This window comes from Dendropsophus ebraccatus, chromosome 5, assembly GCF_027789765.1.
Source record: "Dendropsophus ebraccatus isolate aDenEbr1 chromosome 5, aDenEbr1.pat, whole genome shotgun sequence".
In the NCBI taxonomy this organism is placed as follows: domain Eukaryota; kingdom Metazoa; phylum Chordata; class Amphibia; order Anura; family Hylidae; genus Dendropsophus; species Dendropsophus ebraccatus.
This window is the reverse complement of record NC_091458.1, coordinates 82,279,793-82,299,673: the sequence shown is the minus strand read 5'-3', so window position 1 is coordinate 82,299,673 and position 19,881 is coordinate 82,279,793. Positions and strand designations below refer to the sequence as shown.

The following is a 19,881-nucleotide window of genomic DNA, read 5'->3' as shown; positions in this document are numbered from 1 at the left end:
AAGCTCCCGGCAGCACGGCAGCCCTGATTGGCTAAAGAGGAGCGAGGGGAGCCAGGAGCCTGAATCAAGCCGCGTCACCGAGCTGGTAATGTATGCTCGGGGTGGGGGGCCGGGGCTGCAAGCGGGCAGGATTTCAGCCAGCAGCGCAGGGGTTAAAGGGGCTGGGTCCCATACACAAGCAGATCCGCTGCATGTATGGGACCCATTCAAATTCACAGTAATGGATCCGCAGCGGATTTCGCTGCTAAATCGCAGCATCAAATTCGCTGCGGATCTGGTAGGTGTGAACGTGCCCTTAATCTGACCCACGGATCGAAGCCGGTGCCGCTGTCTGTTTTTGGAACTGCGGCCCGGTTCCCGTGTACGGCACCATTCTATCTACAGGTCCCGGGCCGGTGCTGAAGCACAGGAGGCGGGCCGGCCTGCGCCCACTGGCAGGGAATTCCCTCTGACGCGGCTCCATTGATTCTAAAGGAGCCGCATCATAGAGGGGAGGAAATTCCCTCCCAGTGGTGGCGGGCCGGCCCGCCTCATGTGCTTCAGCACCGGCCCAGCATCGTTCGATCCGTGGGTCAGATTAAAGAGGATGTACCTGATGGTACATCCTCTTTAAGAGAACTTTTTAGGTCACACGTAAGCCCCAGGACCTGACAGGTGAGGAGAACCGCATTTGACACTGTTCTACTTTGCTCTATCCCATGTCTCATAGAGCTAAAAAGACTTAGAAAGGCGCACACATGGTGATACAGGGTAGTCTGTGCAGCTCTAGTTGTGCTCTCTCTGCCCCTTTCCACCCTGGCCAGCTTTATTGACAGGCTGAATGCAGAGCTTCTCTCTGCACTTAAGACCCTTTTACATGTGCCAATGTGAGGCAGCAGTGATTGGCACTTGTTTGCATAGCCTTTACAAGGCTGCTTAAATGCATTATCTGCTGCACATCCCCTGTATAGACAGGGAGATGTCTGACCATTTAATGGCTTAGTAGGTTATATCATAAACAATCTAAAAAAAAATGCAAGCTATGAAATGAACCCCATGGGCCACATGTATCATCCAGCGAACGGATGATTTTCGGCGGAAAGTGCCGATTTGCGTATTTTTTTTATCACAAATGGCCGATTTGCGAATAAAATATTCGCAAATCGGCACTTTCCGCCGAGTACGCCAGGGGGACGGAAAGAGGCGTGTAGTGGGTGGAACGGAGGGCGCGGACTCAGTCCGCGCGATTTACCATCCGTTCCGCCCAAATGTACGCCGAAAACCTACTCCAGTCCTCAGCTGGCGTAGGTTTTCGACGGTGCGCACGGGATTTATGTAGAGGCAGTCCGCCTCTACATAAATCTCCGGAGCTGCGGGGGCATTTATAAGTCCAGCGTAAAAAACGCCGGACTTAATAAATGCCCCCCCATGTCCTTTCAGCTATGCATTTAGTCTACTTTAGTTATTCTATCATGTTGTTTAAAGGTTCTTATGGTCTTAATATGTCATGTTTATTTCAATGAACAATAAATGTTATCCACTTTAAGCAATCGAAGTTTATAAAAATTTCAACCCTTGAGCCAGGCTCTTGCCGACTGCTTGCTGTGTACATAAATCAGTGTTCATAGATAAGTTCATTCAACCCGCAGCAGCATGCAGTGCATCTGTGTACTTGTCTAATTCCTACAGTAAGCTTGTTGGGCAAACATGTTCAGCAAATCACTCCTCATATGGTTTCATTCCAAATGATCTCTGCTCAAGTAATAAAAATAAATAACAAAATTGTAGAACTTTAATGTAAACGTTAAATAATAAGTGCATAGAATTCTGTAAACTCTGTGTGTTATTCTTGTGTTTTTCCTGGTTTGATTGTAATTGTGTCAAATGTTAGAAAATTTAATCCAATAAAATTCATTAAGGGGATATTTTTTTCTTCTAAAAGTAATGATGTTTTTGTCTAATTGTATTACATAGATGAAAGGGGTCAGTTTAATGCTGCTGCCAAGCCGCCTGCTACTGTGAACAAATCGGACTTGCCTTCAAAACACAGAGTTGACAGCAAATCCCCCAAACAAGATGGACGAGTCAGTCGTTCTAATGCTGATCAGAAGAAACCTCGAAATAATGAAGGACTGACTGCAAGCGAATCTCTTCTGTTGAAGTCTGATGCTGCAAAACTGAGATCTGATTCTCACAGCCGATCTTTGTCACCAAACCACAATACTCTTCAAATTCTGAAGAGCTCTGATGGAAAGCCATCTGGTCTCAGATCAGAATCTCCCGGACCTGGCTCACGTTCTACATCACCAAAGCCAAAGACTGTGCCTGCAGGAAAGCCTATGTCTAGTGCGGGTGCAACACGTTCTGCATCTCCACAAGAGAAAAATCTACCTCAAAAAGCCACAGGTCCTGCAAAGACCAAACTTGAACCACCACGTGAACGGTCCAAGTCTGATTCCTACACTTTGGATCCTGACACACTGAGGAAAAAGAAAGTACCTTTTACAGAACCATTAAGAGGGCGATCCACTTCACCCAAACCAAAAATATCACAAAAAGATGGTAAACCAGCAAGTGGCAGTGAAAACAGAGCTCCTTCTCCTCATGTTGTTCAAGAAAATTTGCATAGTGAGGTTGTAGAAGTATGCTCTTCCAGTACTTTAAAGACCAACACCATTATAGACAGTACTTGTGAGGATAACACGGAGGTAAAAAGTGTTGATGATGGTGCGTCCAAAGTCCATTTCAGTATCGGAAAAGCTCCGCTAAAAGAAGAGCAAGATACTAGAGCATCTCCTAAAGTTAGCCGCAAAAGTGCAGGCAGGCATGTCCGACCCAAAAAAGAGAAAACCAACTTTCTGTTTAAAGAAGCATCAAGATCTGCTGAACCTGCAAAGGAAGCAATGTCTCCATCTGTGGCAGAATGTGCCAGAGCGGTTTTTGCAGCTTTTCTCTGGCATGAAGGCATAGTTCATGATGCAATGGCTTGTTCTTCTTTCCTAAAATTTAATCCAGAACTGTCCAAAGAACATGCACCTATAAGAAGCAGTCTTAACAGTCAGCAACCTACAGAGGAAAAAGAAGTCAAGTTAAAGAATAGGCATTCCATCGAAATTTCATCTGCTCTTAACATGTTTCATATTTCTCCCCATGGCCCTGATATATCAAAAATGGTCAGTATTAATAAGAACAAAGTATTGTCCATGCTTACAGAACGGACTCTTCATGAGAAGTGTGAGGATGGCAAGCAAGAGGCTTCTCAGTTTGAAGTCTCAAACCATCATTCTACTAAATCCAGGCCCCCACTTCCACTAACACTTCAGCATCTTGTAGCCTTTTGGGAGGATATTTCATTAGCAACCATAAAAGCTGCATCCCAGAATATGATCTTTCCAAGCCCTGGGTCATGTGCTGTTTTAAAGAAAAGGGAAGGTGAGAAAGACAGCAAAAAAGCCAAGAAGGAGAAAAAGAAGAAAGACAAGGCAGAATCTAGGCCACGTGGTAATCTCTTTGGAGAAATGGCCCAACTGGCTGTTGGAGGGCCTGAGAAAGACACAATTTGTGAGCTGTGTGGTGAATCGCACCCATATCCAGTAACCTATCACATGCGCCAGGCACATCCAGGTATGTCTAGCAATGCCTAGTGTGTAGTATAGTAATCTAAAAATGCAGTTCTTGCATGTCTTGTCATATTAATATAGAAAAATACTTCACAGTGTGTACACGCCAGGGCCAAATACCCTGTTTCTCCAAAAAATACCCCAAAAAAGCCCTACCCCTAAAATAAGCCCTAACTTGCCCTCCAAAGGGAAAAGGCTACTTCATGGAGTACAAGAAAGCCATTAGAATCAAGGAATGTGTGATTGTTCATGGACAAAAAACACCTAGCTTGAAAATAAGTGCCCCCCCCCCCCCCCCCATTATTTTAAAGAATAAAATAGTATAAGACACATGTTATTACAATGCAATTGTAAAATACCAAGTCTATTGTATACCTGTAATTCTGATGTGAATTTAAAAAATGAGAAATTCTTATCTAAAGGCTAATGGTTCAAAATAATTCTATTTTTTTACTCAAATATAGGCTGTAGTTTAAATGTATCTTACCTTTTTTTAGTTTTCACCTTCATGTAAATATGTCTTAAAATAAAAATGAAGTTTATTATTTTTTTCTCCCCTTGCACAAGGATGTGGACGATATGCTGGTGGTCAAGGATATAATAGCATTGGGCACTTTTGTGGAGGCTGGGCAGGGAACTGTGGTGATGGCGGAGTTGGTGGAAGTACTTGGTACTTAGTCTGTGATCGCTGCAGAGAGAAGTATCTCCGGGAAAAGCAAGCAGCGGTAAGGGAGAAGGTAATACAGTTTTCCACATGCCCCTAAATAAATACAATATTTAAAGGACAAGTGCCATGAAAAACTTTTTCCCAGTAATTGAAGCACAGTTATATAACTCTGTAATGTGCTTCAATCTCCTATCTGCCTCCCTTCCCTGTCTTTTCCCCCCTCCACCCCCCACCAGGAAGTGTCCTAACTCACACAGACCTAATTACTGTCGTCACCGTCACCAAGCTCTTCTCTCAGCTCCTTCTCCTGTTACACCAGCCTCCCCCCTCCCCTGCCTTGTCAGGTGACTCAGCTTGCTTAGTTCCCATTGGCTGAACAACTGCAAGCCATCACTTGGACTGGGGAGGGGGAGGCTGGTGTAACAGGACCTAGAGCAGCCCTCCTGCTGATGACTCATCCTCACAAGAAGGAGCTGCCTGGTGACGGTGATGACAGTAATCAGGTCTGAGTTAGGACACTTCCTGGTGGGGGGTGGAGGGGGGAAAAGACAGGGAAGGGAGGCAGATAGGTGATTGAAGCATATTACATAGTTATATAACTTTGTAATGTGCTTCAATTACTGGAAAAAAGTTTTTCATGGCACTTGTCCTTTAACTTAAATTTACACCTTAGGCTGTATTCCCACGTCCTGTGTTCCTCACGGAACACGGACGAGGAATGCCTGTAACAGACTCTCCCCCGCCCGGACAGCATCTGTGATAAGATGGTGAGAGCGGGGAAACTGTACTGACAGCACCGCGTGCCACTGATTTATTACAGCGCGGCGCATATGTGTACAGTTCCCAGCATCTTATCACAGAGGCTGTCCGGGTGGGGGAGACTCCGTTACAGGCATACCTGTAACGGAACGTGGGAATACAGCCTTAATGTGGTCTATAATTAGAGATCAGCAAACCTGGTTCGGTAGGTTTGCCAAACGTTAACGTAAAGTTCGGGTTCGTGCCAAACCGAACTTTAGTGAGACGCTTATTATACTTACATGCCCACGCTCCCCCAGGGTCCTTCCTCTCTGGCCCTGTCGTCTTCTCTGGTGAGGGCCCAATCAGCCAATCACAGGCTGACTGGGATGGGACCGCACCACTGCCTGTGATTGGTGGAGTGGGCTGTTACTCTTGTCTCGAGTGACCCTTGCGAGTCAGCTTGTGATTGGCTGTGTGGGCTGTCACTCCTAAAACAAGACAGCCTGCTGAGCCAATCATAGACTTACCGGGACAGGACAGCGCTGCAGCTTGTGATTGGCTGAGCGGATTGTCACTCTAGAAACAAGATTGGCTGAGCGGGCCCTCACCAGAGAAGACCAGGAGCCACAAGAAAACGGGGGGAGTACGGACAAGGGAGAAACTTCTTTTTTTTGCTTTTTGAGATGAGGGGCCACTCTTCTCAAACCTGTCCGAACTTTACAAAAAGTTCAGTTCTTTAGCAAACAAAACTTTTTGCAGAGTTCAGAACGAATCTGGATTTGGGTGGCTCGGCTCGCTCATCTCCTAGTTATAATTCTGTGAATCATATCAGATTTTTATTTCTATTAACAGGTGAAACAATCTAGACGGAAACCAGTGCAGGTGAAAACTCCCCGTGCTTTGCCCACCATGGAGGCACATCAAGTGATAAAGGCCAATGCACTTTTTCTACTGTCTTTAAGTAGTGCAGCTGAACCAAGTATTCTGTGTTACCACCCACCAAAGCCTTTATTGTCCCAGCTCCCAAGTGTAAAAGAGGGGATTTCTGAGGACTTGCCTCCCAAAATGCAGTGCCTGTATTTGCAGACACTAGCAAGGTAAATGCAGAACTTTTAAGTACTAAGAACTTTGCACCTTATAAAGAGTGGTAAGAAACCAAAAATTCATCAGTTATTTTCCTGAAATAAGACCTTTTTGGGTTAATTGTCTGCATGTATTAACTAGAGCTTATTAGGCCTATAACTGTGAAAATAATTAAATGTCTTCTGTAAGAGGTATTTATTCGCAAGAGAAAAATACTTTTCTTCTTTCCTATATCATGTAGACATCACCATGAGAACTTTGGTGGCTATCAGGATGACAATCTCTTCCAGGATGAAATGCGATATCTTCGGTCTACTTCAGTACCTGCACCCTACATATCTGTAACCCCTGATGCCTGCCCAAATGTTTTTGAGGAACCAGAAAACAACATGAAATCAATGCCCCCTAGGTATGCATAAAATGTAGAATCAAGTTTTATTTTTCAAAGGGCTGTTCTCAACTGGCAAAGTTATGCCCTATCTGCAGAATAGAGGATAACTATCTGATCGGGGGGGGGGGGGGGGGGGGGGTTCTCTGGCAGCTGCCATACAGAATTATTAGAGTGTCTACACACATGCTCAACCTGCTACTTTATTCTTGGGAGACTTTGGCCTCTTGTTTTTGAGATCGCACAGGGTCCCAAACTTTGCCAGTTGCCTTTTAAAGAGAAACAATTCTTACAGCTTGTGTAGCTATTGACTGCAATATAGCATGTTTTGGATCCTTTCCTTGGGGCAATGTATAAACTCTAAACTGGAAGAGTGCTTATGCATCATACCTATGCTTATACATGCATTTATAATCTCTTAAAACTTTTTGTTCCAAATATTTTATTTTTATAGCCTGGAAACAAGCCCTATTACTGATACGGACTCTGCTAAACGTACAGTCTTCCAAAGATCCTACTCTGTTGTGGCCTCAGAATATGATAAACAGCATTCTGTCCTGCAACCGAGGGTGAAGGCTATACCCAGACGCAGAGTGAACAGTGGTGATGCTGGTAAAATCACATTTCTTCTTTCTTAAGAATAAAATTTCTGGCTTTATGACACATGTTGAAAATTAGTGGCATACTACTAGGATATGCTGTCACTTTGAGTATTGCTGGGCTGACCCTTGGGACCCTTATTGATCCTAAAAAATTAGGTGGATGCAACACACATAGCTCTAGTCTCCTTACTGTTTGTCCCTGCATAGCTGCTGTCCCAGCTGTTCACAGAACTGAAATTAGACCCATTCATTTGTATGCATCTATACTACACATCTGGACAGGAAAAGACTGGTGTTAGTTCAGGCCCTTAATCATAAATCAATGGCATTTTCACACAGATCTTCACTGATCCCACATACTTGTCTAAACATTGTACATATTTGAACCGGGCCTGAGAAGTTGATTTGATTGGTGCTTTTGATTTCGGATTTTGGAGAAATGTATGGGGGAAATAAAGATAGACCTTTTAAATCTACATTATGGGCCCTCTGTGTTTATTTTGTCATAGAAGTTGGTTCCTCATTGTTGAGACACCCTTCGCCAGAGCTATCCCGCTTGATCTCTGCCCACAGTTCACTTTCAAAAGGAGAGAGGAATTTCCAGTGGCCAGTCTTGGCTTTTGTTATCCAGCACCATGATCTTGAAGGCCTTGAAATTGCCATGAAGCAGGCACTAAGGAAATCTGCTTGTCGGGTTTTCGCAATGGAGGTATGTGATCTCAGAATAAGTGCCAGGGCTGACTTTTCTTGAATTACCAGTAAAATTGATTTTATGGAGATTCCTATGTTTCTTTGGTATAAAATGTGTTTGTGTGTTTTCCATTATTGGCAATGATATATAATAAAACACTGGTGTTGACATTTATAAAATATAGATCTCTTATTGTCATGGGGGACTATTGTGTATAATTGTAAATATGTTTTTGTATGTGGTAAAAAGATATATTTATATCATTTGCATTATGCCGATGAAAATAGTCAGTCAGCAAAATGAACTTTCATGCTTGTGTCTTAGGCTTTCAATTGGCTGCTTTGCAATGTAATCCAGACAACATCCCTCCATGATATATTATGGCATTTTGTGGCATCTCTCACCCCTGCCCCTGTGGAGCCAGAAGAAGAGGAGGATGAGGAAAATAAAGCAAACAAGGAAAATGCAGAACAGGTGTGTTACTGACAGTGTCACCATCCCCAGCTTAACTGTTTTCCTCCTTGCAAACCTCTGGGTTTAAACGAAATCTAGCAATAACATGACCCATACCAACCCCCTGCAGATAAGCATGGTGACGTTGAGCTTAACGATGTTCTCTGTTTTTAAATTAGTTGCACCGTTTCCAAGATATGAGCCAAAACCTTATATACAAAATAGTACAACACTATTCCCACCCACTGATGACACCACTTTATCAAGAATTATGATGATTATGCTGTGACATTGTTTCCAGTGGTGTCATTAGTTTGTGGAGAAAATCTGTGCATCGGTGGTCCTTACGTGGCATTTCAATTCTCAGCAGGAGGAAGTGTGTGTGTATATTGACATTTAAAAATGACTACTGTCTGATTTTGATTTTATTAACTAGTTTGCGAATGCAATTAAGGCTGGGTTCACACTGCCTTTTAAAAAAAATTTTTTTAACCAAACGTAAAAACATGGTTGACCACGTTAAAAGTAACTATTTAAAAACTGATACATTTAAATGCAGTGCAAAAACACTGTGTAAACCCAGCCTGAGACATTTTCAAAATTTCTTTATTTAAGGAAAAAGATACAAGGGTATGTGAACACCCACTTTCAGACATAGTGATTGCTGGAGAAGCTGCTCACCCATTGCCTGACACATTTCATCGCCTTCTTCAAACCATTTCTGATTTAATGATGTCTCTTCCCGGAGGAAGTGCTTTACAGCAGATGGCACTAAGGTGAATACAGAACAGTTCTATTAATAATAATAATAATTCCAGATAGTATGCAGAACCTGGTGCAAAGTCCCATTAAGTCTATTTGACCCGGACGTTGTTCCATACTTGTAAGAAGCAAATAAAGAACAGGAGAATCATAAATATTTTATAAAGGATTATTTTGAACAGGATTAGAAAAACATGTGGTTTTTGATATGTGAACTCCACTCTATTCACTGCAATTGAACTGTAATATCACACACAAATGGGTAACAAGAGGCACGGTTTCTAGAAGACTGCAGCCTCTTGCTCTGGATAACCTATTTAAACAGGGAGTGCGAGCGACGGAATCTGCGGAACATGATCTGCCTGCATTCCATAGTGAGCACGTACCCTAAGAGTGCCTTTATACAGAGATTTATCTGACAGATTTTTGAGGCCAAAGCCAGGAATAGACTATATACAGGGAATAGGTCAGAAGGACTGTAAAGGAAAGACTGAGATTTCTCCTGTTTTCAAATCCATTCCTGGCTTTGGCTTCAAAAATCTGTCAGATAATCAGTGTATGTGTAAAGGCACCCTAAGGCAGGTCACGGCTGCAGCCAGTGATTGGCTTAGTGGGTGTTTTTTGTTTACACATCACCAGGAATTTTAAACAGTGAGGAACTGGGCGGGCAACATATTTACTTATTTTACCTTTTGTAAAGCAGTTTGATAAATTTTATAAATGTTTAGAGGGTATTCTCATCTGTACATATGCCAGAAATGTGATGTGTGATTACCCCTTTAAACCTATTCTCATCGAAGTTGCATGTTGTCACATATATGGTATAGTGAATTGAATCATCCACAATGAGGTATCGAAAACTGAACATACTCATTTTATTCCAGATGCTGGAGTCTTAAGTTTAAGCAGTCTGATCACCAGTTTCTTCACCAGAGCAATGTATTTCACCACATTAACAACATCCTTTCCAAGTCTGATGATGGAGATAGTGAGGAGAGTTTCAACATCAGTGTGCAGTCTGGCTTTGAAGCAATGAACCAGGTTACTTTTTAATTCTGTTTAACATGGTGTTGTGAGTAGTGTTGGATGAACCTGTCAAAATGTTCGGGTTTGGCAACATTATTCAAACCTGAACGCTTGGTGTTTGATTCCCTACAGTTGCAGAAGTTGGATGCCGCCTTAGGGAAGTCCCAGAAAACATGAATACAGCCACAGGCTGTATCCATGTTTTCCTGGCAGCCCTAGGGCAGCATCACATCATGTCGAGTGATCAGGTTCGGATATCGTTGCTGAATGCAAACATTTTGACAGGTTCACTCAACACTAGTTCTTATTTACAATCTTTGTACCCCCTAAAAGTTATATACCACTATTGACGTTTGGCTTGATTGATTGAAAACTCTCTTAGAAACATTGTTGTAGCATTGTCTTTATGCATCTTAATGTTTGTTTTTCTACACAGGAGCTTTGCTTAGTTACTGCTCTTAAAGACATGACTAGTATTGTGGACATTAAGACTTCGAGCAGACCAGCAATGATTGGAAGCTTAACAGATGGGTCTACAGAGACTTTTTGGGAGTCAGGAGATGAAGATAAAAATAAAACAAAGAGCATCACAATAAACTGTGTCAAAGGCATAAATGCACGTTATGTGTCAGTACATGTGGACAACTCTCGTGACTTAGGGGTAACTATAAGTTTACTAAATCTTTCATCTTACCCTTCTAGGTTTTACCCTGCACTGTGAACTCTCCTGGCTGTGTGGGAAATTACTGTATGCTAATGTATTTTTACTTCATTTTTCAGAATAAAGTCACATCAATGACATTTTTGTGTGGCAAGAGTGTGGAAGACCTGTGTAGGATTAAACAGGTACATTTTCATTAATAATTTCCTGTTGGGAAATTCTAAGTGTAGAGTACGTAAATCTGAAGACTACAGGCAAGTGCAAGATAAAGATGTCATGTAGTGACTTTCCTTTTTCCCCCCCCCACTATAAGGCTGATTTAGATTCTAGACATATTGGATGGGTGACAAGTGAGCTGCCGGGAGGAGATAATCACATTCTGAAGATTGAGATGAAAGGCCCTGAGAACACACTGAGAGTGCGGCAAGTCAAAGTGCTTGGCTGGAAAGATGGTGAAACCATCAAAATAGCTGGGCAGATTTCTGCTAGTGTGGCTCAGCAAAGGAACTGTGAATCTGAGACACTGCGGGTGTTTAGACTTATAACTTCACAGGTGTGTGTTATGAACAAAGCACAATGCTTTCTTTTACCTATTTGGATTATAAAAACATATCTAACATCTAGCTTACACAGTAAGTGACTACGTAATTCACACAGGAGAATGAGGGTTGCATGTTTACAGTAAACATCCATCATGTATAGCTTGAAAATACACAGATTTAAGTGTCTGCAAATCTGCATTTATAATTAAGAATCTTGCTTGTGTATATATATTAACATGTTTTCCCCTTCTACAGGTATTTGGTAAACTGATTTCTGGAGATGCTGAGCCCACACCTGAGCAAGAAGAAAAAGCTCTTTTGTCATCACCCGAAGGGGAAGAAAAGGTACAGAGACTGTTATGTTTTTACATTTTTTTTCTCCAAGGTTTTTTGGAGAAGAAAAAAAAACAACACTAGAATAAGAGGGACAAAATCTGAGGTAGTTGAGGGAAAGATCAGGAACAACATGAGAAAATTACTGAAAGAATAGTAGTTGCTTTGAACAAACTTCCAGCAGATGTGGTAGGTAAATCTACAATAATAAGAAAGGAAATACTAAAAGGGCAGACTAGATGGACAAAGTGGTCTTTTTCTGCCAATCTTTTATGTTTCTAAAACAGCAGCAGTTCCCTATGAGTAAAGACTATTGTATGGTTCCTGCAAATTTGTAATGATTGAAATAAGTCGCACATTAGTTTACACATTATATTTTTACTTATTACCCTCAGTTATGCAGTGGCGGTCTTTGGCACCAAGCACTCCAAGCGATCGCTTGGGGCCCCCAACATCCAGGGGGGCCCCCACGCTCCGCTCTTGTGCTCAAGACTGCTGGACAGGGCCGCTGCCCCGCTCGCTGCTGCCATCTGAACTGTAACTATGAGCACTCGTAATGAGCGCTCATAGTTACATGCAGCAGCACTGACAGGGCGGGAGACATTGGCCCCCTTCCTGTCAGTCACTCTTGTGACCGCAAGAAGGGTTTTCCCTGTGGTCACAAGTGGCAGCTTTGTCCTTGTGGTGCCGGCGCTCCAGTGACATCACTGGAGCATCGGCGCCAGGACAAGGAGTGCGGCCTCTTGTGATCGCAGTGAAAACCCTTCCTGCGGCCACAAGAGTGAAGAGAAGAGGAGACGCCCGGACCCAGGTGAGTATGTGTTTTATTGTGTTATATAATATATGGGAGGGGGAGCACACAGGGTCTGTTTAACTGGGGGAGCGCACATCGGGGGTTTATATAAATTTGGGGAGCACACGGGGGGGGGGGCTATATAATAGGGGGAGCACACAGGGGGGCTATAGACTACTGGGGCTTCACAGAGGGGTCTATATACTACTGGGGGAAGCACACACGGGGTCTATATACTACTTGGGGCAGCAGAATGGGGTCTATATACAACTTGGAGAGCACACAGGAGGTCTATATCCAAGTGGGGGAGCACACAGAGGGGCTATATACTACTGGGGGAGCACACAGGGGGCTATATACTACTGGTGGGGCACACAGGGGGTCTATATACTACTGGGGGAACATACAGGTGGTTTATATACTACTTGTGAGGCACACAGGTGGTCTATATACTACTGGGGGAGCACACAGGGGTCTGTATACTACTGGGGCAGCACACAAGGGGTCTATATAATACTGGTGGGGCACACAGGGGGTCTATATACTACTGGGGGAACCACACAGGGGTTTTATATACTACTGGAGGAGCACACAGGGGTCTATATCCAAGTGGGGGAGCACACAGGAGGTCTATATCAAAGTGGGGGAGCACACAGGGGGGCTAAATTCCCCTGAGGGAGCACACAGGGGGCCTATATACTAGTGGGGGAGAACACAGGGGGTCTATATACTTCTGGGGGAGCACACGGGGGGGGGGCTATATATAACTGGGGGAACACACAGGGGTCTATATACTACTGGGGGAAGCAAACAAGGGGTATATACTACTGGGGGCAGGACAAAAGTGGTATATACTATTGGGGGCAGCACACAAGGAGTATATATTACTGGCAGTAGCACACAAGGGGTATATACTACTGGGGGCAACACAGAGCGGTTTATTGTTTTGGAATGCGTGTCGAGGGGGGGGGGGCAGACATAACTTCGCTTGGGGCCCCAGAAATGCAAAGACCGCCCCTGCAGTTATGTTAAACATACGTGTTTTATGTACTACATTTGTATTGTAGTTTTGTAAAAGACCTTCAGCACAATACAGTACAATACCTATTGTATTTAGACACTTGCCATACCAGATAGTTTTCTTACATGTGACTACCTTAATGTTGTGTTTTCACATTTTTTTTGTTTTTAGGCAACATCCGATGCTGACCTTAAAGAACATATGGTTGGCATTATCTTCAGTAGAAGTAAACTCACCAACTTACAAAAGCAGGTATATATAACTTTCATAGGACTTTGTATGTATTTGTTTCGTCTCGTCCTCAATTTTATAAAGAAGTGTGTATACATTATGTATACAAACAAATGTAAACATGTTTATGTATATGTTTTATAATATGTAGAGAACTGGTACAGTGGTCTGAATAAGGTGTCGGGATAAAGCGTTGTAAGGCTAGGTTCACACTGCGTTTTCAGCATCCGTTTAACGCATCCGTTTTTTTAAAAAAACGCATGAAAAACGGATTGCAAAAAACGGATTCATTTGTGTGCATCCGTTTTTCCGTTGACTTCCATTATAAAAAAAACGGATCCGTTTTTTTTGGCGGACCAAAACGGACCAAAAAACGTTGCTGACCCTATTTTTCTGGACGTTAAAAAAAACGGATCCGTTAAACGGATGCTGAAAACGCAGTGTGAACCTAGCCTAACCAAGAAACGACGTGACTCGAGACCATTGTAACCCGAGGACCACCTGTAAATCCTTTTCAAAGAGGAGCAAAACACCCATCATTTTGCTGTTATACTCCTCCTAGGGGATTAAGAGGTGATTTTGCGTGAAGCATCACAACTCCTGCCTGGCTGGCAAACTGAGCCGGCGCAGCAGTACAGACCGGACCGAATGTTTTTTTGCTCTAGACTGGGAAAACCTGTGTATAGCTGGCATTCCGCCCTCCTACAGTAAGGAGCAGTGTACAATGCGCTGCTACGTACTGTATGCCCAGCGGTAAGTGGTGATGCTATTGCAACACTACTTAACTGTTTACACTCTGTGGGCCAGGCTCTCTGCATCGGACCCATGGAGTGTAAAAACCAAATATGATTTCCTATTGAAAAACTCTTAACTGGAACAGCCTGCTTTGTTCTGGAATAGCCTTCCAGAACAGATCAAGTTTGAAAACAGAGGTATGACTTTGACTAATTTTATTGGTTGATAGGTGGTTTTGTTCATAGAAACAGAGGCAATTTACTAATTTTGTGGTTTCATATGGTAGTCTTAAAGCAACTCTGTATCCAGCAACCCACCCCACCAAACTGTTAGTACTATCCGTTTGATGAGAGTAAATCCTTACTGGTCGTGTCCTGCTGCTGGTAGGGGAGTTTAGAGGGGTGCCGCACAGCGACCCCGCTCTGAACTGCCGCACTCCCGGCTGATATCTGCAGCCCGGGACCGCAGCAGTTGTCTGGCCTGGCCAATCAACGCTCTTGCTCGCAGAGGGGAGATCCCTTCTACTTACCTGGTCCAGTAGTCCACAGATCAGGCTGCAGCAGCCCTTAGTAATGCAACACCGATCTAATCGATTAGTGCTGTACTAAGTATACTGCAGTGATCTCTATGAGCGTTCTAAAGACTAATAAAGACTAAAAGTTAGTGTTGTAGTAAAAAATATAAATAAAAAATTCCCTCCCCTAATAAGTTTAAATCACCCTCCTTTTCCCATTGTATAAATAAAAAACACATTTGGTATCACCGCGTGTGTAATCACCCAAACAATTAAATTACCTTGATTCTTGATCTCGCGCTGTAATTGGCGTAGGCGCAAAAACCCACCATAGTGCAAAATTGCTGTTTTTGTGGGGTTTTTTGGTCACATTAATACCAGAAAAAATGTCATAATTGATCAAAAAGTCTCATATGCGCATGGAAGGTAACGATAGAAAGTACCGATCTTGGCGCAAAAAATGACACCCCACACAGCCCCATAGACCAAAGAATAAAAACGATAAGAGGATAGTAATAGAGCAATTTTAAACACATTTAGTTTTTTTTTTTTTAAAAGGTTTACATTTTTTTTAAAGCAGTCAAATAAAATAAGTTACACAAGTTACAAAAATAATGTAATTGTACTGACTTGAGGAACATAGCTAACATGTCAGTTTTACCATAGGGCAAACGGCGTAAACACGAAACCCTCTAAAATGAAAACATTTTACCACGCAAATATTTTTTTTCCAGTTTCGCAGCATATTTTATAGGAAAATTTTAATTGTCAATGTAAAGTACAACTGGTGTGACAAAAAAAGGGACTGTAGGTGAAAAAATGCAAGCGCTATGGCCTTTTAAACCTGGGAAGTAAGTGCAAAAGCGAAAATTAGCCCAGGAGGTAAGAGGTTAAAATGCACCCTGGTGCATTGGTTAGAGCAAAAAATGGTCTTTTAATCTGTAGCAGGCAAATCAAACTTGTGTGGCCTATAGTGTCTTTGCCTCAGGTCTGCGACGCCTCTCCTTTCTTCCTTTCCACCCTCCTCATCATTAGGAACACCCCCAGGTAGGATTTCTATTCATCACTCTAAACTGCACCCGCATTGCTACAGCACAGGTGCAGTTTAGACAAGTGATGAATATCAGAAATCCTACCTGGGGTTTTTCTAATGATGAGGATGGGAAGGAAGAAGAGGCGTTGCAGACCTTCGCAAAGACACTCTGCAAAGCCACACATATTTTTCGCGGCCGGACATATACGTGTAAAACTCCGGCCGGAATTTACGCAAGTTGCCGCCGGCTACGTATAGTCCGCGAACTTACGCCCGCAAGCTACGTACGCTTCCCGAGCGGCGTACGTAGCGATCTGACAGCGGTATTTTACTGGGATATCTTCGGCTAGCCCCGGACGCCCCACAGAACCTTTTGGATCGGCAAATCAAAGTGGAAAAAAGAAGAAATCACCACTCCGTACGGGACCGCATGTTACAGCATTTCCGTCCCAAAACAATGGTCTGGTTCACTTTTTACGGCGCCGCATACGATCCGGGCGTAAGTTTGTGCGTAGTGTGAACTGTGCAGCCGTAGATCGAATACTTTCCATTGTACGCAAACTACGTAAATCTCTGGCCGCTTATTCACGGAGCACGCTACGGCCGGAAACTTAACGTAGTGTGCACATTGCCTTAAAGATCATTTTTTGCTCTAACCAAGGCACTGGGCACATTTTAAAAGACATGACCGGTAAGGATTTACTTTCATCAAACGGATGGTACTAGTGTGTTGGTGGAAACAGTGTCTGTTTAAAGCAACTCTGAGGAGCGATCCACATGTCTGTGCCGGGGGTCGGATTGTGGGTACAGAGTCGCTTAAAGTCAAAGCTAGGGTAGAATTCAGCAAATGAACAAGAGTAGTCTCTTAGTGGACTTTGGACTGAGTTCTTGAGAAGAAAAGCTAATGCATAGAGCTTGTCTAGTTTCTTACAGTGTGTTCAGTAATAGTTTTTATCTTTTTGTCTTTCTGTTTCAAGGTATGTGCCCACATAGTACAAGCTATCAGAATGGAAGCAACACGTGTACGTGAAGAGTGGGAGCACGCCATCTCCAGCAAAGAAAATGCAAACTCTCAACCAAATGATGAGGATGCCTCCTCTGATGCATACTGTTTTGAGCTGCTTTCCATGGTGCTTGCATTAAGTGGCTCTAATGTTGGCAGGCAGTATTTGGCTCAGCAGCTGACATTGCTACAAGATCTTTTTCATCTTTTACACACTGCATCCCCAAGAGTGCAGCGACAAGTGAGTGTTTGCTATCTGGGCAAATTGTGATGGTGCCTTTTCAAGTTGTGGTTTTGTGCACTCCATGGTATTCTAGGTTAGGATTGGCGCTGCATGTGTCCATGTATACAGTAACCTAGTTTACAACATCAAGAAAAGACAACCGTCCGAGTTCAACCTTTTAACGGGAGCTATTCCGCCTTATAAAAACATATATGGTTACATGGTACGATTAAAAAAAGGCACATGTCCATCAAGTTCAACCAAGGAGGAGGTGGATGAAGGTGGGGGGGGGGATAATGGATAGGTTCTATACATATGCATTAATGTTATTTTGGTCTAAGAACTTGTCTAGCCCTGTTTTAAAGCCCTCTACTGTTTTTGCTGTGACCAGATCCTGTGGTAGACTGTTCCGCAGATTCACTGTTCTCATGGTAAAGAAGGCTTGTTGCCTCCAGAGATTGAACCTTTTTTTCTCCAGGCGGAGGCAGTGCCCTCTTGTCCTTTGAGGGGGTTTTACCTGGAACATCTTTTCCCCATATTTTTTGTAGAGGCCATTTATATTTTTAAATAAATTAATCATATTTCCCTTAAGACGTCTCTTAAGACTAAGATTCTTCATTCCCCTTATTAGTTTAGTTGCCCGCCTTTGTACCTTTTCCAGCTCTAGGACATGCTTCCTATGAATCGATGCCCAGAACTTTGGCTGCACCAAAGCTTTATAAAGCAGAACTATTCTATCCCTGTCCTGAGAGTCCATGCCTGTTTTAATGCATGACAACATCCTGCTGGCCTTACAAGCAGCTGACTGACATTATGTGCTTTTCTGTAGTCTATGAGCACACCCAGATGGTTCTCCATCAGCGACACTTTACGTGGTGCGGTTTTAGCAAGAAAGTAGTTGTGAATTTTTCATGTTCTAATGCAACAAATATGGCAATAAAAAGAAATCCCTGAATCGATGATTGCTATCAGTCACTGATCAACACCCACACTAAACAGTGGGACCAGAAGCACTTTGTCCATGTTGATCGTATAGCGGTTGCGACCTGTAACCGCAGCTCCGCTCCTGTTTAAGTAGATAGGAGTTCAGTTGCAGTTATAGGTCACCACCACTATACACTATGTAATGTGGGCAGTGAACGGCTGATCGGTGCCTTTACTAGTGTTTTATGAGCTCTCCTGTGGAGTAACTAGTGGCATATAATATGGCTGCTAGTAATATTTGTTAATTTGCACTTTTCTTTCTGTTATGTACAGGTAACCTCATTGCTTCGTCGTGTCTTACCTGAAGTGACTCCATCTCGTCTTGCTAGTATCATTGGAGTAAAGTCTCTACCACCAGCTGACATCAGTGATATTATCCACTCAACAGAGAAAGGAGACTGGAATAAGCTTGGTATCTTGGATATGTTCTTAGGTTGCATTGCGAAGGCACTTACAGTTCAGCTAAAAGCTAAAGGGACGCCAATCACTGGCACCACAGGAATGAGTGCTGGTAAAGGGGTCACGACTGTCACTTTGCCAATGATATTTAACTCCAGGTAAAATCTGACAAACCTTTTTTTTTTATTGAAATGACATGTTAAAGGGGGTAGTTAACACCCCAAAAAGTCTTTCAAATCAACTAGTGCCAGAGACTTCTAATTTACTTCTATTAGATAATCTCAAATCCTCCAGTACTTATCAGCTGCTGTTTGTTCTACAGGAAGTGGTGTATTCTTTCCATTCTGACCCAGTTCTCTCTGCTGATACCTCTGTTTGTGAAAGGAACTGTTCAGATCATTAACAAATCCCGACAGAAAACCTCTCGTGCTCTCAAGGCTGGAAAGAATACACCACTTCCTGGAAGACATTCAACAGCTGATAAGTACTGAAAGACTTTTTTTTTTTTTTAATAGTAAATTACAAATCTCCTGGCACTTTTTGGCACCAGTTGATTTGGAAATACCAGTTGATATTGAAAATTTTAAATATCATTTTATTTTTTTTTATTTTTTTTTTTGCTGAACTACCTCTTTAAGGTGAGGACCAACATTTAGAGATAATTTTAAATACGCATTAGTGAATTGTTTTAATGATCTTGTGCAGTTTGCGCCAATTTAAAAGAGGAGTGTGCCATGAGAAATTTTAGATGTGATTACGTACTATGGTTGAACAAAGACATATGCCCATTAAAGGGGTAGTGCGGTGCTAAAAAATTATTCACAGAATAACACACATTACAAAGTTATACAACTTTGTAATGTATGTTATGTCTGTGAATCGCCTAACTGTGCTCAGCCAATCGCGGCTGAGCACAGTTGTGACGCGGCGGAGGGGGGACGGCGGCAGGGATTCGGCCGTGCGTCCAAAGATGACGTTTGGCACAAAATGGCGGACAGCCCTTGACACGGATCAGCTGATGTATAATGCACATCACACTTCCGGGTACATGGGTGGGGGTGGTGGGACACGGGGAATAAATAATAATAATAGTTGTATAACTTTGTAATGTGTGTTATTCTGTGAATAATTTTTTAGCGCTGCACTACCCCTTTAATTTGTCCATTTTCTTTCCCATCCCTTGGTTGATGTGCTAAAAATGATGATAAAGTGTGTTTCCAGTGAAATACCTCTTAAGGAAAATGTGTTGTCCATGGTTTTTTTTTATGCAGTTACCTAAGGAGAGGTGAAAGTCACTGGTGGATGAAGGGTTCTACTCCAACTCAGATTGCAGAAATCATCATTAAATTAATCAAAGACATGGCAGCTGTAAGTTTTAAATAATTTTGGTACATAAC

At 42.7% G+C, this 19,881-nt stretch overlaps 1 protein-coding gene across 13 annotated transcripts in view; it reads left to right on the top strand.

Moving 5' to 3' along the window:
- Positions 1-19,881, top strand: part of MYCBP2 (MYC binding protein 2) — a 246,511-nt gene that overhangs the window by 210,171 nt on the left and 16,459 nt on the right. For 12 of the 13 annotated variants that reach the window (XM_069970649.1, XM_069970651.1, XM_069970660.1 and 9 more), the window contains 17 exons: positions 1,954-3,603; positions 4,167-4,336; positions 5,860-6,104; positions 6,332-6,499; positions 6,933-7,090; positions 7,590-7,789; positions 8,096-8,245; positions 8,840-9,000; positions 9,871-10,027; positions 10,449-10,673; positions 10,793-10,858; positions 10,987-11,226; positions 11,471-11,560; positions 13,534-13,614; positions 16,853-17,119; positions 18,359-18,642; positions 19,756-19,852. In XM_069970649.1, the coding sequence (XP_069826750.1) occupies positions 1,954-3,603; positions 4,167-4,336; positions 5,860-6,104; positions 6,332-6,499; positions 6,933-7,090; positions 7,590-7,789; positions 8,096-8,245; positions 8,840-9,000; positions 9,871-10,027; positions 10,449-10,673; positions 10,793-10,858; positions 10,987-11,226; positions 11,471-11,560; positions 13,534-13,614; positions 16,853-17,119; positions 18,359-18,642; positions 19,756-19,852 (4,409 nt within the window). The remainder of the gene's footprint in view (positions 1-1,953; positions 3,604-4,166; positions 4,337-5,859; positions 6,105-6,331; positions 6,500-6,932; positions 7,091-7,589; positions 7,790-8,095; positions 8,246-8,839; positions 9,001-9,870; positions 10,028-10,448; positions 10,674-10,792; positions 10,859-10,986; positions 11,227-11,470; positions 11,561-13,533; positions 13,615-16,852; positions 17,120-18,358; positions 18,643-19,755; positions 19,853-19,881) is intronic. The other variant, XM_069970650.1, reaches the window with a different exon arrangement.